This window comes from Pseudorca crassidens, chromosome 2 (genome assembly GCF_039906515.1).
Source record: "Pseudorca crassidens isolate mPseCra1 chromosome 2, mPseCra1.hap1, whole genome shotgun sequence".
NCBI lineage: Eukaryota > Metazoa > Chordata > Mammalia > Artiodactyla > Delphinidae > Pseudorca > Pseudorca crassidens.
In genome coordinates this window covers 123,804,604-123,831,044 of record NC_090297.1, presented here as the reverse complement: position 1 = coordinate 123,831,044, position 26,441 = coordinate 123,804,604, and the positions used below count along the sequence as shown (strand labels likewise).

The following is a 26,441-nucleotide window of genomic DNA, read 5'->3' as shown; positions in this document are numbered from 1 at the left end:
TATCTACATTAAAAAAGAAGAAAGATCTCAAATCAACAACCTAACTTTACACCTCAAAGAACTAAAAAAAGAACAACAAACTAAAGCTAAAGTTAATAGATGAAGGAAATAATAAAGATTAGAGCAGATATAAAGGATATGAAGAATAGAAAAAAGTATAAATGAATTTAAGTTCTTCTCAAAAGAGTATCAAAATCAACAAACCCTCACCTAGACTAACAAGAAAAAAAAACAAAATGACTCAGCAAAAATCAGAAATGAAAGAGGAGACATTACAACTTATACCACAGAAATAAAAAGGATCCTAAGAGACTACTATGAATACAACAGATGGAATGACCTAGAAGAAATGAATAAATTTTTAGAAATATACAACTTACCAAGACTAAATAATAGATTAGATAGATAGATAGATACAGATAAACTGAACAAAGCTACATTACAGTAAGGAGACTGAATCAGTAATCAAAAACATCCAAAGAAAGGAAAGCCCAGAACCAGATGGCTTGACAACACCACTTACATTAAAAAATTTACATCAAGGGCTTCCCTGGTGGCGCAGCGGTTGAGAGTCCGCCTGCTGATGCAGGGGACATGGGTTCGTGCCCCGGACCGGGAAGATCCCACATGCCGCGGAGCGGCTGGGCCCGTGAGCCATGGCCGCTGAGCCTGCGCGTCCGGAGCCTGTGCTCCGCAACGGAGGAGGCCACAGCAGTGAGAGGCCCACATACCGCAAAAAAATAATTAAAAAAATAAATAAACAAAAGAAAGTAAGACTACAAACCTGTATTCCTGATGAATACTGATATAAAAATCCTCAGCAAAATGCTAAAAAGAAAAAAAAAACCCAAAACAATAACACACTAATAGTCTAAGTCAGATTTACTTCTGAAATGCAAGGATGGTTCAACATACACAAATCAATCAAAGTAATTCATCTCATTATCAAAATGAAGGACAAAAACCATATGATCATCTCAACTAATATAGAAAAAGCATTTGACAAAATACAACACACTTTCATGATAAAAAACACTCAACAAACTAGGAATGGAAGGAAATTACCTCAACATAATAAAGACCATATATGAGAACCTCATAGCTAATATATTCAATGGTGAAAAACCAAAAGCTTTCCCTCTAAGATCAAGAACAAGGCAAAGATACCCACTCTCGTCACTTCTATTCAATATAGTATTAGAAGTTCAAGCTACGGCATTACGGCAAGAAAAAAGAAATAAAAGACATCAAAATTGGAAAGGAAGAAGTAAAATTATCTCTATTTGCAGATAACCTGATCTTATACATAGAAAACTCTAAAGTTTCTGCAACAAAACTATTAGAATAAATGAATACAGCAAAGTTGCAGTTACAAAATCAACACTTAAAAATCAGCTGTATTTATATACAGTAACAATGAACAACCTGAAAATGAAATTAAGAAAACAACCCATTTACAATAGTATCAAAAAAATAAAATACTTGGGAATAAACTTATTCAAGGAGGTGAAAGATCTGTACACTGAAAACTACAAAACAATGCTGAAAGAAATTATAGAAGACACCAATAAATGGAAAGATGTTCTGTGTTCATGGACTGGAAGACTGAATATTGTTAAAATGTCCATATTACACAATGTGACCTATATTTAATGCAATTTCTATCAAAATTCCAAGGACATTTTTACAGAATCAAAAAAAAACCCCTAAAATTCATATGGAATCTCAAAGGACACAAAACAGCCACAACAATCTTCAGAAAGCAAAACAAAGCTGGAGGCCTCACACTTGCTGATTTCAAAGCGTATTAGAAAGTTACTACATTTAAAACATTATGACAGACCTACAGACCAATGGAACAGAGTAGAGAACCCAGGAATAAATAAACCCTCACATATGTGGTCACATGATCTTTGAGAAAGGTGCGAAGGCTACACAATAGGGAAAGAATAGTCCCTTCAACAAATGGTATTGAGAAAACTGGATATTCACATGTCCAGTTTTGAAGGAAGGAAGGAAGGAAGAAGGAAGTTGGACCCTTATTTACACCACATACAAAAATTTAAATGTATTAAAGACATTTTAATGTAATACTTAAAATTATAAAACTCCTAGAAAAAAACCCTGGGGAAACACTTCATGACTTTAGATTTGGCAATGATTTCTTGGATATGACACCAAAAGCTCAGGCAACAAAAGTGAAAATAGACAATATCAAACTTAAAAACTTCTACACAGCAAAGGAAACAATCATCAGAGTGAAAAGAGAACCAACAGAATGGGAGAAAATGCACACTGCATCTTATAAGGGATTAATAGCCAAAATATATAAAGAGGGACTTCCCTGGTGGCCCAGTGGTTAAGAATCTGTCTTGCAATGCAGGGGACACAGGTTCAATCTCTGGTCAGGGAACTAAGGTCCCACCTGCCATGGGGCAACTAAGCCCCGCACATCGAAACTACTAAGCCCACACACTCTGGAGCCCGCGTGCCACAGCTAAAGAGCCCGCGCGCTGCAACTACACAGCCCACGTGCCACAACTACAGACCCCATGCACTCTGGAGCCCGCGCGCCACAACTAGAGAGCCCGCGTGCTGCAACTAATGAACCTGTGCTCTCTGGAGCCCACACGCCACAATCAGAGAAAATCCCATGCACCACAATGAGGAACCTTCATGCCCAACGAAAGATCCCGCATGCTGCAACTAAGATCAGACCCAGACGCAGCTACATAAATAACATATATATATGTGTGTGTATATATATGTGTGTGTATATATATATGTGTGTGTACATACATATATATAGAACCTCTTCAATTCAACAATAAAGCAATCCAATTAAAAAATGGGCAAAGTACTTGAATAGACATTTTTCCAGATATACAAATGACCAACATACACAAAAAGAGCTAACTCAACATCACTAATTAAGGAAGCAAATAAAAACCTCATTTAGCTATCTCCTCACACGTTAGAATGGCCACTATTTTAAAAAAAACAGAAAATAACAAGTGTTGACAAGGATGTGGAGAAATTGCAACCTCTGTGCACTTTTATTGGGAATGGAAAACGGTACAGCTGCTATGGAGAAAAGTATGGAAATTCCTCAGAAAACTAAAAATAGAATAATCATATGATCCAGCAATCCCACTTCTGTGTATATATATCTAAAAGAATTGAAAACAGAACCTTGAAGAGATATTTGTACACTCCTGTGTTCATTACAGCATTATTCACAACAGCTAAGAGGTGGAAGCATCCCAAATGATCATTGATGGGTAAACAAGTAAAGAAAATATGGTATATATATACAATGGAATACTATTAAGCCTTAACAAAGAAGGAAATCCTGTCATATGCTACAATACAGATGAAACTTGAGGACACTGTGCTAACTAAAATAAGCCAGTCACAAAATGACAATTTCTGCATGATTCTACTTCTGTGAGGTATTTAAACTTATCAAACTCTTAGAAACAGAAAGTAGAATGGTAGTTGTCAGATGCTGGGATAAGGGGGAAGAGGAGAACTGTTCAATGGACGCAAAGTTTTAGTTTTGAACAAAAAACTATATTCCAATCACAGTGTATACGTATTCAGCAAAAAAAACCTTTGGCAAAAGGTTATATACTGTTAAAACGTCCTTATATAGGCTGCCTCTTTTGTTTATGTGCTGTTTGCGATTCTGATTTAATTTTCTAAGAAGTAAATTATGTTTATACAAAAAAGATCCATAGGGGAGAAAAAAATAAACTCCTACTTCATATTAGCAGAAAAATCAAATCCAGGTGAATTATAAGATTTAAATGGAAAAGACAAAACAATAAACTTTCTAAAAGAGAAAACAGAAGAATGCCTCCATAACCCTCATATAAGAATTTTTTGACATCTTTATTTAATAGAGTATAATTTCTTTACAATGGTGTGTTAGTTTCTGCTTTAAAACAAAGTGAATCAGTTATATATATACATATGTCCCCATATCTCTTCCCTCTTGCATCTCCCTCCCTCCCACCCTCCCTATCCCACTCCTCTAGGTGGTCACAAAGCACCGAGCTGATCTCCCTGTGCTATGCGGCTGAAGAAAAGTTTTTTTCAGCAGGATGCAGAAAGCACTAACAATAAAGGAAAAGACCAATGCATTAGACAACACTGAGAACTTCTATTATTAACAAGACACCATCAGGAGGGTGAAAATACAACCACAGAGTGGAAGAGATAGCTTCATATGCAGAAGATATAAGAAATTTCTATAAATCAACAATAATAATGAAATAAAATGGACAACCCAATAGAAAGATTAGGAAAGAAATCTGAATAGGCACTTGACAAGACAGTACATCCAAATAACCAATAAACATTTGAAGAGATGCTCAACCTCAGAAGTATCAACAGAAAAAGGCATTTTAAACCACAAGAACCTGTCAAAATTAGAAATTAACAATACCAATTGTTGGTAAAGATGAGGAGCAATAGGAATTCTTATATGCCATTGGTGGGAATGAAAGCTGTTACACTTTGGAAAACTATTTGGCATTATCTCTAAAATAAACAAATACGTACCCTGTGACCGAACAAGTTTACCTCTAAACATAAATATACTGAAAGTCATGTAAAGGAATGTTCTCCAAACTGGAAATCAAATTTAAAATTTTCATCAACAGCAGAACAGATCAATCAGCTGTGGTTTATTCACACGATGGAATACTAAAAAGCAATGAAAATGAACATATTATACTTGTACCCAACATGGATGAATTTCACAAATGTAAGATAAGATTTTGTTCAGCAAAAGACATCAAATTCAAAAACAAAAAGAAACAGAAGACCATTTAATATGGCTTCATTTATATAATGTTCAAAAACAGAAAAACTAAGGTGGTTAGAAAAATGAGGTGTTGGAAGTCAGGATAAAGGGGCTTCTGGGAAACTTCATGCCTTATATTTCTTTTTCTTTTTTTAAATATTTATTCATTGGTTGCACCGGATCTTAGTTGCAGTAGGCAGGCTCCCTGGTTGCGGTTCCAGGGCTCCTTAGTTGCAGCAGGTAGCCTCTTTAGTTGCGGCATATGGGCTCCTTAGTTGTGGCATGTGAACGCTTGGTTGCAGCATGCATGTGAGATCTAGTACCCTGACCAGGGACTGAATCCAGGCCCCCTGCATTGGGAGCGCGGAGTTATCCACTACGCCACCAGGGAAGTCCCAATGCCTTATATTTCTTGATCTTTGTGGTTGTTACATGTACAGATTCACTTTGTGATATTTTACTGAGCTATATGCTTAGTGTTTATGTACTTTACCTACATGTTTTATACATCAATGGAAAAAAACAATTTTAATGGTAGATAGAATAAGAAGGTCTCAACATGTATCTCATCAGAATTCCAGAATAAAGGAATACAGAGAGGAGGCCAGGAGATCTGCCTCAGATACCTGACACAAAACAAATATTAAAATATTTGCTTCCTAAGAAATGGGCTTTCAGATAGAGTTCCTCAGACAACACTAAGGCAAGGGAAAGAACCTCAATCTAGCTGAATTAAAAGGTAAAGAAAGTACAACTTCAGGTGGAGGAACCAAGATGGCGGAGTAGAAGGACGTGCTCTCACTCCCTCTTGCAAGAACACCAGAATCACAACTAGCTGCTGGGCAATCATCGACAGGAAGACACTGGAACACACCAAAAAAGATACCCCACATCCAAAGACAAAGAAGAAGGCACAATGAGACAGTAGGAGGGGTGCAATCAGAGTAAAATCAAATCCCATAACTGGTGGGTGGGTGACTCACAGACTGGAGAACACTTATACCACAGAAGTCCACCCACTGGAGTGAAGGTTCTGAGCCCCACGTCAGACTTCCCAACCTGTGGGTACAGCAATGGGAGGAGGAATTCCTAGAGAATCAGACTTTGAAGCCTAGTGGGAATTGACTGCAGGACTTTGACAGGACTGGGGGAAACAGAGACCCCAAACTGGAGGGCACACACAAAGTAGTGTGCATATCGGGACCCAGGGGAAGGAGCAGTGACCCCAGGGGAGACTGAACCAGACCTACCTGCTAGTGTTGGAGGGTCTCCTGCAGAGGCAGAGGATGGCTGTGGCTACCGTGGGGACAAGGACACTTGTCTAGCAGCAGGAGTTCTGGGAAGTACTTCTTGGCGTGAGCCCTCCCAGAGTCTGTCATTAGCCCCACCAAGGAGCCAAGGTAGGCTCCAGTGTTGGGTTGCCTCAGGCCAAACAACAAACAGGGAGGGAACCCAGCCCCACCTATCAGCAGTCAAGCAAATTAAAGTTTTACTGAGCTCTGCCCACCAGAGCAACAGTCAGCTCTACCCACCACCAGTCCCTCCCATCAGGAAACTTACACAAGGCTCTTAGATAGCCTCATCCACCAGAGGGCAGAGAGCAGAAGCAAGAAGAATTACAATACTGCAGCCTGTGGATCAAAAACCACATTCACAGAAAGATAGACAAGATGAAAAGGCAGAGGGCTATGTACCAGATGAAAGAACAAGATAAAACCCCAGAAAAACAACTAAACGAAGTGGAGATAGCCAACCTTCCAGAAAAACGATTCAGAATAATGATAGTGAATATGATCCAGGATCTCGGAAAAAGAATGGAGGCAAAGATCCAGAATATGCAAGAAATGTTTAACAAAGATCTAGAAGAATTAAAGAACAAACAGATAAACACTACAATAACTGAAATGAAAACTACACTAGAAGGAATCAATAGCAGAATAACTGAGGCAGAAGAATGGATGAGTGACCTGGAAGACAGAAAGGTGGAATACACTGCTGTGGAACAGAATAAAGAAAAAAGAATGAAAAGAAATGAAGGCAGCCTAAGAGACCTCTGGGTCAACATTAAATGCAACAACATTCGCATTATATGGGTCCCAGAAGGAAAAGAGAGAGAGAAAGGACCCGAGAAAATATTTGAAGAGATTACAGTTGAAAACTTCCCTAACATGGGAAAGGAAATAGCCATCTAGGTCCAGGAAGCACAGCGAGTCCCAAACAGGGTAAACCCAAGGAGGAACACATCGAGACACATAGTAATAAAATTGGCAAAAATTAAAGATAAATTACTGAAATCAGCAAGGGAAAAACAACAAATAATATACAAGGGAACTCCCATAAGGTTAACAGCTGATTTCTCAGCAGAAATGCCACAAGCCGGAAGGGAGTGGCATGACATACTTAAAGTGATGAAAGGGAAAAACCTACAACCAAGATTACTCTACCCAGCAAGGATCTCATTCAGATTCGATGGAGAAATCAAAAGCTTTACAGACAAGCAAAAGCTAAGAGAATTTAGCACCACCAAACCAGCTCTACAACAAATGCTAAAGGAACTTCTCTAAGTGGGAAACACAACACAAGAAAAGGACCTACAAAAACAAACCCAAAACAATTAAGAAAATGGACAAAGGAACATACATATCAATAATTACCTTAAATGTGAATGGATTAAATGCTCCAACCAAAAGACACGTGCTTGCTGAATAGATACAAAAACAAGACCCATATATATGCTGTCTACAAGAGACCCACTTCAGACCTAGGGACACATACAGACTAAAAGTGAGGGAATGGAAAAAGATATTCCATGCCAAATGAAATCAAAAGAAAGCTGGAGTAGCTATACTCCTATCAGATAAAATAGACTTTAAAATAAAGAATGTTACAAGAGACAAGGAAGGACACTACATAATGATCAAGGGATCAATCCAAGAAGAAGATATAACAATTATAAATACATATACACCCAACATAGGAGAACCACAATACATAAGGCAACTGCTAACAGCTATAAAAGAGGAAATCGACAGTAACACAGTAATACTGGGGGACTTTAACACCTCACTCACACCAATGGACAGATCATCCAAAATGAACATAAATAATGAAACAGAAGCTTTAAATGACACAATAGACCAGATACATTTAATTGATATTTATAGGACATTCTGTCCATAAAAAGTAGATTACACTTTCTTCTCCAGCGCGCACAGAACATTCTCCAGGATAGATCATATCTTGGGTCACAAATCAAGCCTCAGTAAATTTAAGGAAATTGAAAACATATCAAGCATCTTTTCTGACCACAACGCTATGAGATTAGAAATGAAATACAGGGAAAAAAACGTAAAAAACACAAACACATGGAGGCTAAACAATAGGCTACCAAAAAACCAAGAGATCACTGAAGAAATCAAAGAGGAAATAAAAAAATACCTAGAGACAAATGACAACGAAAACACAATGATCCAAAACCTATGGGATGCAGCAAAAGCAGTTCTAAGAGGGAAGTTTATAGCTATACAAGCCTACCTCAAGAAACAAGAAAAATCTCAAGTAAACAATCTAACCTTATACCTAAAGGAACTAGGAGAGAAAGAAGAACTAACAAAACCCAAAATTAGCAGAAGGAAAGAAATCATCAAGATCAGAGCAGAAATAAATGAAATAGAAACAAAGAAAACAATAGCAAAGATCAATAAAACTAAAAGCTGGTTCTTTAAGAAGATAAACAAAATTGATAAACCATTAGACAAACTCATCAAGAAAAAGAGGGAGAGAACTCAAATCAATAAAATTAGAAATGAAAAAGGAGAAGTTACAACAGACACCGAAGAAATACAAAGCATCCTAAGAGACTACTACAACAACTCTATGCCAATAAAATGGACAACCTGGAAGAAATAGAAAAATTCGTAGAAAGGTATAACCTTCCAAGACTGAACCAGGAAAAAACAGAAAACATGAACAGAACAATCACAAGGAATGAAATTGAAAATGTGATTAAAAATCTTCCAACAAACAAAAGTCCAGGACCAGATGGCTTCACAGGTGAATTCTATCAAACATTTAGAGAAGCGCTAACACCCATCCTTCTCAAACTCTTCCCAAAAACTGCAGAAGAAGGAACACTCCCAAACTCATTCTAGGAGACCACCATCACCCTGATACCAAAACCAGACAAAGGTACCACAAAAAAAGAAAATTACAGACCAATATCACTGATGAATATAGATGCAAAAATCCTCAACAAAATACTAGCAAACAGAATCCAGCAACACATAAAAAGGAACATACACTATGATAAAGTGGGATTTATCCCAGGGATGCAAGGATTCTTCAATATACGCAAATCAATCAATGTGATACACCATATTAACAAACTGAAGAATAAAAACCATATGATCATCTCAATAGATGTAGAAAAAGCTTTTGACAAAATTCAACACCCATTTATGATAAAAACTCTCCAGAAAGTGGGCATAGAGGGAACCTACCTCAATATAATAAAGGCCATATACGACAAACACACAGCAAACATCATTATGAATGGTGAAAAACTGAAAGCATTCCCTCTAGGATCAGGAATGAGACAAGGATGTCCACTCTCACCACTATTATTCAACATACTTTTGGAAGTCCTAGCCACGGCAATCAGAGAAGAAAAAGAAATAAAAGGAATACAAATTGGAAAAGAAGAAGTCAAACTGTCACTGTCTGCAGATGACATGATACTATACATAAAGAATCCTAAAGATGCCACCAGAAAACTACTAGAACTAATCAATGAATTTGGTAAAGTTGCAGGATACAAAACTAATGCACAGAAATCTCTTGTATTCCTATACACTAATGATGAAAAATCTGAAAGAGAAATTATGGAAACACTCCCATTTACCATTGCAACAAAAAGAATAAAATACCTAGGAATAAACCTACCTAGGTAGACAAAAGACCTGTATGCAGAAAACTATAAGACACTGATGAAAGAAATCAAAGATACCAACAGATGGAGAGATATAACACGTTCTTGGATTGGAAGCATCAATATTGTGAAAATGACTATATTACCCAAAGCAATCTACAGATTCAATGCAATCCCTATCAAATTACCAATGGCATTTTTTACAGAACTAGAACAAATCATCTTAAAATTTGTATGGAGACACAAAAGACCCCGAATAGCCAAAGCAGTCTTGAGGGAAAAAATGGAGCTGGAGGAATCAGATTCCCTGATTTCAGACTATACTACAAAGCTACAGTCATCAACACAATATGGTACTGGCACAAAAAACAGAAACATAGATCAATGGACCAAGATAGAAAGCCCAGGGATAAACCCACGCATGTATGGTCAACTAATCTATGAAAAAGGAGGCAAGGATATACAATGGAGAAAAGACAGTCTCTTCAATAACTGGTGCTGGGAAAACTGGACAGCTACATGTAAAAGAATGAAATTAGAACACTCCCTAACACCATACACAAAAATAAACTCAAAATGGATTTGAGACCTAAATGTAAGACCGGATACTATAAAACTTAGAGGAATACATAGGAAGAACACTCTTTGACATAAATCACAGCAAGATATTTTTTGATCCACCTCCTAGATTAATAGAAATAAAAACAAAAATAAACAAATGGGACCTAATGAAACTTCAAAGCTTTTGCACAGCAAAGGAAACCATAAACAAGACGAAACGACAACACTCAGAATGGGAGAAAATATTTGCAAACGAAACAGCAAAGGATTAACCTCCAAAATATATAAACAGCTCATGCAGCTCAATATTAAAGAAACAAACAACCCAATCCAAAAATGCGCAAAAGACCTAAATAGACATTTCTCCAAAGAAGACATACAGATGGCCAAGAAGCACATGGACAGCTGCTCAACATCACTAATAATTTGAGAAATGTAAATCAAAACTACAATGAGGTATCACCTCACACCAGTTAGAATGGGCATCATCAGAAAATCTACAAACAACAAATGCTGGAGAGGGTGTGGAGAAAAGGGAATCCTCTTGCACTGCTGGTGGGAATGTAAATTGATACAGCCACTATGGAGAACAGTATGGAGGTTCCTTAAAAAACTAAAAATAGAATTACCATACATATGACCCAGCAATCCCACTACTGGGCATATACCCAGAGAAAACCATAATTCAAAAAGACACATGCACCCCAATGTTCACTGCAGCACTATTTACAACAGTCAGGTAATGGAAGCAACCTAAATGCCCGTCGACAGACAAATGGATAAAGAAGATGTGGTACATATATACAATGGAATATTACTCAGCCATAAAATGAAACGAAATTGAGTCATTTGTTGAGATGTGGATGGATCTAGAGACTGTCATACAGAGTGAAGTAAGTCAGAATGAGAAAAACAAATATCGTATATTAACGCACGTATGCAGAACCTAGAAAAATGGTACAGATGACCCGGTTTGCAGGGCAGAAGTTGAGACACAGATGTAGAGAACAAATGTATGGACACCAAGGGGGGGAAAACCGCTGTGTGGTGGGGATGGTGGTGTGCTGAATTGGGCGATTGGGATTGACATGTATACCCTGATGTGTATAAAACTGATGACTAATAAGAACCTGCAGTATAAAAAAACAAACAAACAAACCAAAAAAAACAACTAATACTAAACTTTCTTTGGGTTATTTGTATGGAAATATGTTAATATAAATTTCAGACATTACAAGAAATTTCTAAAAATCTTATATGTTCTGGTATAATTGTATAAGTCATAATTCTAGTTATTACTTTAAAGTGTATGTCTCAGAAATAACTAAATTTCCTTGTCAATTCCATTATTATGAACTTTCATCAAATCTTTAACCATGGTCATTTTTTAAGTCTTTTGTCATTTACAGACAGTTCTGGGTGTACTCTGATGCTTTTGCAAAAATGTTCCTATAAAAGGCTTTCATCTTCAAGGAATTTATGGAAAAGACTCTGACAAGTACAGGTTCCTGGTAACTGACTGTACTGCTGAACTGAATGAATAAGCATTTTCAGAACTCTAATGGAAAACTGATGAATTCATACAAGTGCTAACAAAACATCAAGATAAAAAAAAATTAATTACATGGGACTGAGTGAACTGATGAGGATGATTATAATTTTTGTGACTTTCTGTTTGAATAAAAAAAAAAATCCCACAAGGACTCAGAGGCAAAAAATATACAAATCAATTCTCATTGCAAAGTAAAGGAGCTGTTACAGTGGAGGATTACTGGACTGAATGTCAATCTTATGACATAGTGTGAGTGTGTTTCGTGTTTGGTAATTGCAATCGTTGCTTTTGTTGTGGTCATGTATTTACAATGCTTGGTGTCAGTTTATTTATCTCTTGTAAAAATTTACAATGCTTGGTGTCAGTTTATTTATCTCTTGTAAAAAAAAATGTGTGTGTGTGTGTGAAAAAATTAATTAATCAATTAATTAATCAATTAATTAAAAGAATAAAAGGTAAAGGACAAAAAAAATACAGAGAATGGTAGAGAATAATCAAAGACTTACTTACTACAAATTTCCCTCATTTTTCAAGATTCCAGTTTCTAAGATCAAGAACATAAATTCCAAGTATGAAAAATAAAAAGCAAATCCATACCTTGATACACTGTTGTGACATTAATTAAGAAGAAATAAAAACAGTGAAGAAAAACAGAATTACCTGTAGTCAAGGAAGAGAGATAAGTTAACTACAAAGGAACCACAATTAGACTGACTTCTCAATTTTAAAAGTAAGGGCAGAATACAGTGGAATATCACCTGAAACAAAATAACTGTCAAACTATAAGTGTGTACCTAGTAAAACTACCTTTGAAGAACTGACATGAAAAAGATATTTTCTGGAAAAGGATGAAAAGGGAAGAAGTGAATGAAAGAAAGAATAGGGAAATAGGAAACTAAAACTGTTTTAAATCAACAAACTCTCACCTAAACGAACTGGTAAAGACTGTACTTTACCAGGTACAAAATGACCCCACATAGAAAATCCGTAACAGAAGAGCCAAAGGTATTGGTAAATATGTCGGTAAATCTAAACAAACACTAACTAATAAAACAATGATAATATTTTAATTCATGAGGGGAAAAACAGAATATAACTACATTCTGAACAACATAAAACTTATATCTATATAAAATTAGACAAGGGATGAAGAGATTATAATGTGCTAAGGTGTACATTCAGGAGAAGGGCAAAGTTATTTATTGACTTTATACTTTGTTAATTACTCTTGTAAAACATGAATGTCCATCTTCCTTGCAAATAGCGGAAACAAAATGGGCCAAATGCAAAACCTTCAAGCAATTCAAAATGAAGGCAAAAAGAGGAGGCGGAAATTAATAGGGGAAAATTTTTTCAAATAGAAAACTTATAATAAGATATATAAATAGATCCAAATATATCAGCACTCACAATAAACATAAATTGACTGAAATCTCCAGTTAAAAGCCAAATTTGTGAGAAATGGATAAGAAAAAAAAATCCAGCTATAGAATACTATTTTTATAAGTACACATCATAAAATAAGGGTACAGAAGAACTGAAATTCAAGTAATGGAAAAAGATATACCAGGTTAAAAGAATATAGGAAAACAATGAATCATCTGATACAAAGAAATGAAATGACAAAATTATAAAGGAGCATTCTGAAGAGTAGGCAATTTTTCTGAACCAAAGCAGTATAATTGAGTCTCAGATTCATTTCACCTCATTTAATTCAGTTTAGGGCTTCAGTTTATTAATATCCTTTAGGAATCGGATTCTTTTGTCTACTGTACTAGCGTCCCTTCTGACCTGAACGTTTGATAAGCATGCCGGTAGTGACTTTATGCAAAACAGTGAGAAAGTGGTTACGAAGTTAAAGCCTAGTACAGAGCCCTATAGCACAATAAAGAAGCATCTATAAAGGCTGATATCTGTTTGCTTAGAGTATAGTTGCTCAAGGAATTACAAACCCCATTACTATTACTCACATCTTATTCTTTAACTTTATTCACAAGCCTATCAAGATACATTTTCTCAAATACTGAAATCTAGATATTGTCAATAATATCTTTACCTATTTATGCATGAATGTGTACATACACACAAATCTTCACATATGTACATACACATATCTATCTACACATACATACACACCTATACAAAACAAACACAAATATGTCATATAGATAAATCACAGTAATACTGTACCTCATAGGTAGTTCCATAATGGCACGTAAATTGGCATTGTCTGTTGGTTTCTGCATCTTGCTCAACATTGGTATAAAATATTACTCCATCTCCAGAGCAGGATACAATCTGCTTATCATTTGTGCATGGTAAGAACTTTGCACTAAATATATTTGCTCGGTGCCCTGAACGAATTGTTGTCAAAACCTAAAACACAGAGAGGAAGTAGTTCTTAGTAATTTATTAGTTCCTAAAAAGAAACATTCAAATTCAATATAATCACAGCCAGGAATAAATTCTCATTAACATTCTCATCTCAAATGAAAAAATATCATTTGATTCCAAACTATTGTAATTAGAAAAAAAAGAAATCAGAATCTCACATATTTTCTTTATTTCTCTCTGAGATGTGAAGAAGATTAAGTATCAACAGGAATAGTGCTGAAACTGAGTCCCCCTAAAACTGAGTTCCTCTGCAGAGTTTATGATTAACCTGTCTATCCAAATTTTATTCCCTGTCTCATCCAACATCTGTTCCTCTCATGACTGAGGAGAATCAAAGAAAACGGGGGACTGAAACCAAGCAGGACCCTGTGGGGCCGTCCCAGGCATAAAAGCCTTTCAATGTCCCCTGTTTCTTGTTTGTAGGAAGAAGGCTTTTAGCCTCCTACGCCTTCCCTGAGTTCCAAAGGGCAGATTAAACAGTTACGAATTAGGGGACTGAGAAAATGCAGAAACAGCAAAGGGAACTGGTCCTGGTTCTCTGCAGGAAGGAGAAGGGATTGTGCATAACAATTTGATACATATCTTTGAGTTCTTCTATAGGAACTAAGCCCCTCCCACCCAGGTGGAGGATGGTAACTTCAGGCTGGGCACAAGCATGTGGACCCCAGACTGACTGGAGATTCTTAGAACACCACCCTGTTACCTCGCCACCAGCCAACCAGAGGAGGGTTACACACCCAGCAGCCCTCCCCCAGATTTCTGCCTATAAAAATTTCTTCCCTGAAACCCATGGGGAGTTTGGGTCTTTTGAGCAGGAGTCACCTGTTCTCCTTGCATGGCCCTTGCAATAAACCTTTCTCTGCTCCAAACTCTGACATTTAGGTTTGTTTGGCCTCATTGTGCATCAGGCACACAAACTTGGGTTCAACAACAGTGCCTTGAAAATTAAATATACATATTTCCACCTACTTGGTGTATCTGACTCATTCATAAACCCTCAGTAAATATAAAAAGACTATCTTGATTGACTTTTGAAACTGTTTACTAGATGATTATTAAGTTATTCCCTTTCAGGATGAAGAAATAAAAGTAAACTGAATTTAAATGAATCATAAAGTAATGAAATGGTACAGAGGAGGATACAGCAGAACTTCCTACATCTAACTTCTTAATAATTTAAAAGACCAGAATTCCTGTTACAGAAATACAGTTTAAAATAAATATTTTAATATTTGTAACATACACTGAAGGTAAAAGACGAAATCCCCCAACAATGTTTAAAAATTGAGAGGGGGGGAAAAACCCAACAAAACCTGATTTTTTTAAAAATGGGCAAAAGATCTGAAGAGATAGTCCAAAGATATACAAATGGCCCTTAAAAATGTGAAAAAGCATCTAAGTTTATTCATAAAGGAAATGTAAATTGAAACTACATTGAGATTACTAATTCCCACTTTTCAGACTGGGAAAAATTCAAAAGCTTGACAACATACTGTATAAGTGAGTATGCGGGGCGGTGGGGGCGGAGGGGGGATGGCGCAGAATACCAGGCTCTTTAAACAATTCTGGTGGGACTGCTAAATGGTACAAGACCAATGGGGAGGAATTTAGCAGCACCTCACAAAACCACATATGCGTTAACCCTTTGATCAGACAAGTCTATTTCTAAGAATTAATGCTGAAGATACACCTCCAATAATACCAAAAAAAAAAAGTACCAAGTTACTTACTGAGTTATTTATAATAGCAAAACACAGGAGACTGGCTGAATAAATTATCGTACATCCCCACAATGTATTATATACAATGGGAATTTAATGCAATGAGAATATCTGGTGTGCTTTTTTAAAAAAAAAATGTGCTCAAAATAAGGGAATATGTCAAAACACAGACACAAAGTTGCTTTAGTTCACTTTAAATGTCTTACTGAACAAAACTAACACAACACTGTAAAGCAACTATACTCCAATAAAATGTTTTAAATAAATAAATAAAAGAACAACAAAAAATGTCTTACTGAACAAACTGGGGCAATTCGAGCATCAATAAAAATATCAGTGATAGATTATAATTTATTGAATAAAAATAAAAATCTATAATCCCACAGTAATTTTTTCACAAAGGTGGCAAAGACTAAGGAAATGCTCTTATTCACAGAATAATGTCAGTTAATAAATGTAGAATGACAGAATTAAAAATCACTATTTATAACCACATTATAACAACTGATTAAGGCAAGAATCAATGAATACTGAAACCACTGTGTGAAAGATTGCTATGAAAGAGAATATTCACACAGTCCCCACACACTACTCCCCCGTAGTTTATAATTACAAAGGGTAAATGTACCTACACAATGGAAAGATCAAACTTAACATCACCAATTAGGGGACAAATTAATATCAGGTACTACAACATCACCCATGGAGAATTCCTAGCAAAAATGTTTAATGTTAATCTACTCATGAAGAAACAATCAGACAAATCCAAATGGAGGGACATTCTATAAAATAACTTGACTGATATGTCAATATAACAATAAAACAACATATCAATGTCATGAAAGACCAAAAAGTTGAATGAACTGTTCTAAAGGAGACAAAGGAAATATGACAAATAAATGAAATACGTGGTGCTGGATTGGGGGTTGGATTGAAGGAGGCATGGCAGTGACAAAATTACTGAAATGGGAAAATTTGAACATGGACTATACATGTATATATGTGCACGTATTATGTGTGTATATATGTAATATACCATGGACAAAGAATGTCACCTGCCATATCAGTAAACAAAGGATGTTGCATCCAACCGTCACTGCAGCCATCCCCCCATGGTGCACCCTGAGGGGAACTCAGAACAGCGATAAGCAGGCTGCCAGCCACCAAGCCATCAGTCTCTGCAGCCACCCCCAATGGTGCACCCTGAGGGGATTCAAGATAGAGAAAAAGAGGATACAGACCATAGATAGTTAAGGTACATAGCAAAGGAACAATTTCAATAAGCCCAGATTCTTGCATCTTCCCAAACAAAGAGCTAAATTCTTGAACTTGAGATGTCTGGGGTTTTTTAATTAGCAGTAATCTTTTGATGTTCTGACTACCTAGGGTTTTTTTGCAAAAACTCTTATATATCCTAGCTCCTCCTTTACCTCTCCAGAACAGTCCCTCAGAGCTATCTGAGAGGCTGTCTCCCTGGCTTAAGTTCTCAGTATATCCACCAAATAAAACATATTTCTCAACTTTTAGGTTGTGCATTTTTTTCAGTCGACAGTACAAAACTGTATATATTATACAAATATGATAACAGCATATGGTCAATTCTCATTACTACTGGTAGTTGTGCTCTGTAAAGTCACCACAAACACTGAAAAAGCAAGTGCTGAATCACTGCTCCTACGGAAATACAGGGTTAGGTTCCTGTGAGGCTCTGGTCACAATATTTTCATCAACTAATCAATAAGTAACTTTGTTTCATGTGTTTCTGTTTAAAGACACTTTATTTGATATATATTGTTGATTCATTAACATTGAACTTATGGTCAACAGCACTATAACTCATGCCTAAATGAAGCTTGTCTAACATATTTTCTCCATAAAGCACATCCCAGGCTTCCTGTACTTAGGAATACCAGATAGTACTTCAGCACAATACCTGAGGACCACTTCAACATTGAAATCACTAACAAAAAGCACAAAAACACAAAACCTATGACACTAAATGTATCACAAAAAGGATACAATACAGTATGCATACAGTATTTGATTTGAAACAAGAAGTCTGAGTGTCACTTTGTTTGATCTCACCTGGGAATGTGAGTGTTGATGTATGTGCTGGGCAACTCAAATTTTTTGCCACTCTGTACATGTATATGGCCATAAATGACGAGGAAAACACTGGAAGTATTGATTTGGGGGTTAAAAATAAACTTAATGAGTAGGTGAATTTGCAAATATGGAATCTGTAAGTGATGAGGATCAACTCTATATTCAATATTACATATCTTGACCATGGTAACTGCATTATAGCTATATAGGATAATGTTATTGTTCTTAGTAGACAGATGTCAAAGTATTCATGAATGAAGTGCATAATGCTTCCAACTTACTCTAAAATACTTTTTTAAACAATCTATTTGTGGATGTTCATTGTACTATTCTTTCAACTTTTTCATCAGTTTTAAAATCTTAAAATAAATTTAGGAAAAGATATTTCAACTTTATTTTTGGTTTGGTTTTAAGTGAGTATTTACTGTATAACACTGACAAATTCATAACCGAAGTACGACACCAAATCAGAACACAGATCTGGTATAAGTATTAGCAGCTACTTACCTTGACCGCCTTAAGTATTTAAGTCACCTCATTTTATCTAAGACCTAGGGTCATGAACAAAATAAGGATTTGCTGAGTACCATACAGTACTGTACTGTAAGTCTTATTAATACACATTTAATTAAGGTCAAATTAAAAAAAAGGGGAGAGAATTTGCACCTACATCAACCAAAGCCAATGGAGAATAAAAACTGTTAAATGTTTTAAAAATTTTCATTCCTCTCTCCAAGTATAAGACACTGAGACCTGGTCAATTAAGGTACAAGAAATAACACAGAGAATAATTAATGTAAAGCCTTTAAACAAGATAGAATCATAGCCTTTAATGCTGTCAAATATCTCAGCATGGTTTACCAAGTATCTAAGTATATATGTCACTACATACAATGTAAGTAGTTTCTTAGTCTCATAGGCCTTTGACTTTGCTTTAGTCACATTCAGCAGACATTATTCTTAACAATTTGATTTATCTCCATTCAACAGGTTTATGTATAGCTCCAGAAACAAAAGGAGAAACCTCATTCAATACATTAACATGTGTACTGGCATATCACATATCACTCAAAAATTGAAAGAAATTTCTTTATTAAAGTAATCAGAGTAACCATTAAAGTAATTAGTAAAAAATTGAAGTCTTTTCCCTCTGAACAAATCTCTTGATTTCAGATGTCCCTCTCCAAACTTACTCCTTTTTCTCTAGTATTCCCCATCTTAATAACATCAATATCCACCCACACAGTTGATCAAGTCAAAAACTAAGGAAACATCCTTCATTTCTCTTTCCCTCATCCACTATATAAAATCCATCAGCAAATCCATGTCCAAGATACATTTCAAATTACTTCTCACCACCTTTAATGCCATTATCTCTGCCTCAACCATCATCCGTTCTCAACTACAATCTCAGAGATTTTCATCTCAGTCTCTGGATTACATCAATGGCCTCCTATCTCCCAGCTTCTGATCTTACTCAAACGCTACTCTCCAAAAAGCAACCACAGCTAACTTTTAAAAAGACAAATCATATCATTTCCATGTTTAAAATACTCTAGTGATCAGCTATTTCAATTACACTAAAAAGTAAACTCCTTAATCTAGCCTATCAAACCTACTACCTGACCCCTGCATAATCATGTTAACTTCATTTTGTACTGCTTCTTTCCCTAATTTATTAATAGATAATTGTTGGAAGAACTATAGTACTCATCTATATACAGTTAGTAATTTCACCAAAGGTCGGAATTTGTTTTTAATTGTTGAAATGGAATCAATACAGCCAATACAGATATGCACGCTACTGGAGATAAATAGCAGTAAAGTCGATTTAAAAAAATAGATGTGCAGCTGCAAACAGTTACAATTTTTGAAAGCTAGATTTATTTTCTTATTTGTGCTTTCCTTGGATTAATGCGTTATAATACTTTTTCAGAAAACATCTAAGAATAATGGCCTACAGAGGTGGAAGATGGCAGAGTAACTTAATCTAAAATGAACAAAACATATTGTTAACTACAATTAGTAATAAATATGAAAGTGAACTAGCTGTAATGTCTATCACTTTGCTGATCATCAGGTTACTCTGACTAATCTAGCTGGCCAAGCAGGTATCTCTTCCCTCCTGCATCACGTTATATACAACACTTTCAAAACTTCATGCTTGGTCCAGGAGTATCTAGATAGAAGATGCTAGCTCTTCAATCTCTTAGTAAAAATCACCCCTCCTCCAACCCATGCCTACCCTTGTCTAAGGCATTGAATACAGAAACTTCTTGCCTTTCTTTTACTAATATTTATTGGGCACCTACTACATGACAGGAAATTTACTAAGTGTTGAGGAAACAAAAAGGAAAAAGAAATGGTCATTGTCCCAAAGAAGTTATAGTCTAATGGTGAGCAACATGCAAACAAACATAATAATTGAGTTATCCATAAAATACGAGAACACAGAGGAAGGAATGCCTGCATCTGCCTTGGTAAACTAGAGATATATCACAGATAAGAGCTGAGGCTTGAAGGATGAAATTAAACTTGCCAACTAAGTAGGAGGTGCATGGGACAGCAGAACATCCCACAAAGAGAGAAAAGCAGAAGAAAAGCATAGAAGAAACAAACAACATTTTATGCTCTAAGAACTAAAGGTAGCTGAATGAAGCCAAATCAAGAAAAAGTCTGCATATACTCAGGATTTCTTTTACAGAAGATGCTGCAAGGCTACCTGAGGGCTATCTTCCTTCTGTTTCATCTATACCTTGAGGAGGAGGCCCTTTGGGGGTCCCAGAATATTGTGCGAAGTCTCTTATAGGAATCCATACCTGACTAGGATCCTGAGCTTTGTTTCTATTTACCTTGACCTTCAAGGCCACCAAAACTAAAGTTTAGATATGCCAAGACTGACAAATATCTTCAGGGCAAAAGTGGCTATCATGCTCACTTCTCTGGATTCCCTTTTTCCCTTCCATTTTGGACTGACAATTCCTTACTATCAAGACAGTTATTTACTTTTAGGATAATTTTTAAAGTTTTTAATCAAGCATTTTTGAGTTGATTTCAGTGGGAGGATTGGTCCAAATAAACTAGCCTGTAATTTTTGAAAAAAGAAGCTTCTCTTTTTTATGTATTTGAGATCTATGATCTATATAACTAAGACATGATGCCATTAATAAGGAACAATTAAATCTATTTTTAAAAAGTATCAAAACTTTTATATGCAATAAATTAATCTTTCCATGAACTCACAGGATTTAAAAAGAGAGTAAAACTATAGGAACAGATAATATCTGACTCAAGATCAAAAAACTTTATTTTCCTATGTAGTGAATCATCAGTGTTTTAAAACAAAAAATATTCCTATATGACAGCAAATTTGGATCTATTAAAACCACTATGTGAAAACTATAAAGTCTTCTTATACTCAAAATCTTTTGAAGTATTATCTGATTAATCATTTCTCAAACTGAAAAAGAAGAGTAATCACTTTTCAAATATACATATTCTACTGGGAACCATACATCAAAGTGATTATCATTTTTTTAAAATAAGCAAATAAAGGAAAAATAAGATCTTTTAAAAATTATTCCAATGGGGATATTCACAAAATAACTGAAGGCAGGGACTTGGAGAGATATTTGTACAGCTCTGCTTATAGCAGCATTATTCACAATAGCCAAAAGGTGGAAATAACCCAAGTGTTCACTGACAGATGAAAGGCTGAACAAAACGTGATACATACATACAATGGAATATTTGTCAACCTTAAAAAGAAAGGAAATACTGACACAGGCTACACATGGATGAACCTTAAGGACCTTATTCTAAGTAAAATAAGCCAGTCACAAAGGACAAATACTGTATAAAAACACTTATATGAGGTACCTGGAGTAGACAAATTCATAGAGACAGGAAGTAGAACAGTGGTTGTCAGGGGCTGGGGGAGGGAGGAATGAAGGGTTATCGCCTAATGGGTATTGAGTTTCAGTTTTGCAAGATGAGAATAGTTTTGCAGCTGGATGATGGTGATGGTATCACAACAATATGAATGTACTTAATGTCAGTGCACTGAACTCTTAAAAATGGTTAATATGCTTAATTTTATGTAATGTGTATTTTACAACAATTTTTATAAGAAAGAGTAAAGCTCTGGGACTTCCCTGGTGGTCCAGTGGTTAAGAATCTGCCTTCCATTGCAGAGAACATGGGTTTGATCCCTGGTTGGGGAACTAAGATCCCACATGCTGCAGGACAACTAAGCCTGCATGCCGCAACTACTGAGCCCATGCACTCTAGAGCCTGTGCACCACAACTAGAGAGCCCATGCGCCACAGCTACTGAGCCCACGTGCTCTGGAGCCAGTACACAACTAGAGAGAAGCCTGCGCACCGCAATTAGAGAAGCGCATGCACCACAACGAAGAGCCCACACGCCACAACGAAAGATCCCGTGTGCCGCAACTAAGACCTGATGCAGCCAAATAAATAAATATATTTTTTAAAAAAGAGTAAAGCTCTGCATCTTTTCAAAACAAAAAAATTATTCCATTGGTATCTAGACGAGTGATTTAAATACTGTAAACATTAAAATTCTGATAGTGATGATCAAAAAGCATTCCACATATACATTATTCCAGGAAGGTTCTCTGACTAATTGCAGAGCTAAGACAAGCAGGATTCTGAAACATCAAGTTTCCCTCTGCTAAGTCAGGACAATTAAGTAAAGCTATCTCTGAAATAAAACTATGACCTGTCCTTTAATCAAGGATAGCCTCCATACAAACCTTTTTTTAGGCTGAAGAACCACAAACATTTATTTAAATATCTTAACTATTTAAATGTAGAAAAACAAAAAATACATGAACAATTTATTCTGTAAGATTGCTAATATTAAATATGACTTCAGTCTGCCAATCTACAGTATTCTCATTCATATAAAAGTATTTGTATACTTACTCTTATAAAGTCAGAAGAAGGGCCAATAAAAATCAGAACATAATGCAAATTAAAATTTAATATGATATCCCAGTTTACTGAATTGGATGTTATGAAGCATTTCATTAGAACCTAGCCACTGTTTGTAAACTGATAAAATTCAGTTTCTTAAACTGCTTGGCTGAAGATTAGATTCTGTGAGCATAAAAGAAAAAAAATCACATTTTTCCCCCAAAAGAATGGCTTATTGAGATAATGTCACTTTTGGCAATTTTATCCACATGCATAAAATGAAGCATATTTAAATTTTCTAGAGTCAAAAGGCTGAATGAAATCTAATGTTTTCTTAAAGAAACTAAGGAACTTGCATGTGATAACTTCCAAATTATATAACTTTAGAAAAATAGGGATATTCTTTACAAATGCCCACTCCGTGATTATTCACTATTTCTTGATTTCTAGCTTCTTGATTTTTGTTTTTCTCATTAAGTTGTAGATTTTTAAAACCACTTTACCTTTCTGCTGTAAGGATTACTAATTACTAACTTGGTGTCATCTGAGCCAGATAAAATATATTCTCCAGTCTCATTCCAACAGATCGTATTAACCTAAAAAGAAAGCAAAACAGAAATTTAAGCAGACTGAAAGTAAAATGAGTATGCCATCTTCACTTAGCTGATGGTTTAAAATTTATATCACTAATGACGTTATGTCTATGGTAAATAGTATTTACCAGTTTACTTAGTGAAAATGCATACTGAGTGCCATTTGGCAAGAACAATGTTCTATAAATTCACAATGAAATATGAGTCTTTCTTAAGTTTTATTTAAATTTATTTTAATTAGTCCATTTTATATCCAGAGACATAAAACCAAGTCACCTAAAAAGGAATTAGAAAAACTTACTACAGAGCTACAGTAACCAAGGCTGTGTGGTACTGTCATGATCACAGACATATCAATCAATGGAATGGAATTGAGTCCAGAAATAACCCATACATTTATGGTCAGGTAATTCTTGACTAGGGGTCCAAGACCATTCAATGGAGAAACAATAATCTTTTCAACAATTGATGCTAGGACACCTGGATATACACAAGCAAAAGGAATTTGGATCCCTACTTCACATCACATACAAAAATTAACTGAAAATAATCAAAGATTTAAATGTAAGAGCCAAATGGGACCTAATGAAACTTCAAAGCTTTTGCACAGCAAAGGAAACCATAAACAAGACCAAAAGACAACCCTCAGAATGGGAGAAAATATTTGCAAGTGAAGCAACTGACAAAGGATTAATCTCCAAAATTTACAAGCAGCTCATGCACCTCAATAACAAAAAAACAAACAACCCAATCCAAAAATGGGCAGAAGATCTAAACAGACATTTCTCCAAAGAAGATATACAGACTGCCAACAAACACATGAAAGAATGCTCAACATCATTAATCATTAGAGGAATGTAAATCAAAACTACAATGAGATATCACCTCACACCAGTCAGAATGGCCATGACCAAAAAATCTAGAAACAATAAATGCTGGAGAGGGTGTGGGGAAAAGGGAACACTCTTGCACTGCTGGTGGGAATGTGAATTGGTACAGCCACTATGGAGAACAGTATGGAGGTTCCTTAAAAAACTACAAATAGAACTACCATATGACCCAGCAATCCCACTACTGGGCATATACCCTGAGAAAACCATAATTCAAAAAGAGTCATGTACCAAAATGTTCTTTGCAGCTCTATTTACAATAGCCAGGACATGGAGACAACCTAAGTGTCCATCATCGGATGAATGGATAAAGAAGATGTGGCACATATATAAGATGGAATATTACTCAGCCATAAAATGAAACGAAATTGAGCTATTTGCAATGAGGTGGATGGACCTAGAGTCTGTCATACAGAGTGAAGTAAGTCAGAAAGAGAAAGACAAATACCATATGCTAACACATATATATGGAATTTAAGGGGAAAAAATGTCATGAAGAACCTAGGGGTAAGACAGGAATAAAGACACAGACCTACTAGAGAATGGACTTGAGGATATGGGGAGGGGGAAAGGTAAGCTGTGACAAAGTGAGCGAGTGGCATGGACATATATACACTATCAAATGTAAAATAGATAGCTAGTGGGAAGCAGCCGCATAGCACAGGGAGATCAGCTCGGTGCATTGTGACCACCTAGAGGGGTGGGATAGGGAGGGTGGGAGGGAGGGAGATGCAAGAGGGAAGAGATATGGGAACATACGTATATGTATAACTGGTTCACTTTGTTATAAAGCAGAAACTAACACACCATTGTAAAGCAATTATACTCCAATAAAGATGTAAAAAAAATAAAAAATAAAAAAATAAATGTAAGAGCCAAAACTTTAAAGCTCTTAGAAGGAAACATAGGTCTCAATCTTCATGAAAACTAAAACCACAATGAATTACCACTTCACATCGTTAAGATGGCTATAATAATTTAAGAAAAAGAAAACACAAAATATAAGAAGAATTAGAATGTCAAGAAACTGGAACCTTGATACATTTCTGGTAGGAATGCAACATAGTACAGCTATTTGGAAAGCAGTTTGGCAGTACGGTCAAAAACTGAAACAGAGTTACGCTAAGAGCCAGCAATTCCACAACAAAATGTATACCCAAGAGAACTGAAAACATGTCACAGAAAAACTTCTACACTCAAGTTCATAGCTGCATTATTCATAACAGACAAAAAGGGAAGCATTTCAAATGTTCACCAAATAATGAATAAACAAAATGTGACTAACCCATTTGCTCATAACAAAATATCCATACAATGAAGTATTATTCAGCCATAAAAAGAAATAATGATACATGCTGCCACATGGATGAACCTTAAAAAAGTACGCTAAGTGAAAGCCAGTCTGAAAGGCCACATATTATATGGTTCATTTACATAAAAAGTACAGAATAAGCTTATCTACAGAGACAGAAAGCAGATTATAGCGACTGCCAAGAGCTTGGTGGAGGGGGAATAGGAGTGACTGATAATTGGTATGGACTTTCTCTTTTGGATGGTGAAAATATACTGGAATTAGATAGCAGTGACAGCTATACAACTTTATGAATATAGTAAAAAGGCACTGCACTGAACACTTAAAAGAGATGAATTTTATGGAATGTGGACTATATCTAAATTTAAAAAAAAAGAAGGAATTACTGACTTCCACTTTCAATCAAGGTGGAGTAACTAGGACCAGATTTACTATCACATCTGAAACAACCAAAAACAGCAGAATATACATTCTTTTTAAGTACACATGAAATATTTACCAATATAGAAGATATTTACTATGGGGCATAAAACAAATCTCAATATATTTAAAAGACTTCAAGTCCCATAAAATGTTTTCTGTCCAAAATGGAATTAAATTAGAAATCATTAACACAAAGAAATATTTGAAAACTA

The 26,441-nt window shown here is 35.6% G+C and overlaps 1 protein-coding gene across 9 annotated transcripts in view; it reads right to left on the bottom strand.

Moving 5' to 3' along the window:
* The window catches only part of DCAF6 (DDB1 and CUL4 associated factor 6), a 172,510-nt gene that overhangs the window by 102,691 nt on the left and 43,378 nt on the right, over positions 1 to 26,441 (bottom strand). For all 9 annotated transcript variants that reach the window (XM_067728540.1, XM_067728541.1, XM_067728538.1 and 6 more), the window contains 2 exons: positions 23,515 to 23,607; positions 14,041 to 14,226 (listed from right to left, as the gene is read on the bottom strand). In XM_067728540.1, the coding sequence (XP_067584641.1) occupies positions 14,041 to 14,226; positions 23,515 to 23,607 (279 nt within the window). The remainder of the gene's footprint in view (positions 1 to 14,040; positions 14,227 to 23,514; positions 23,608 to 26,441) is intronic.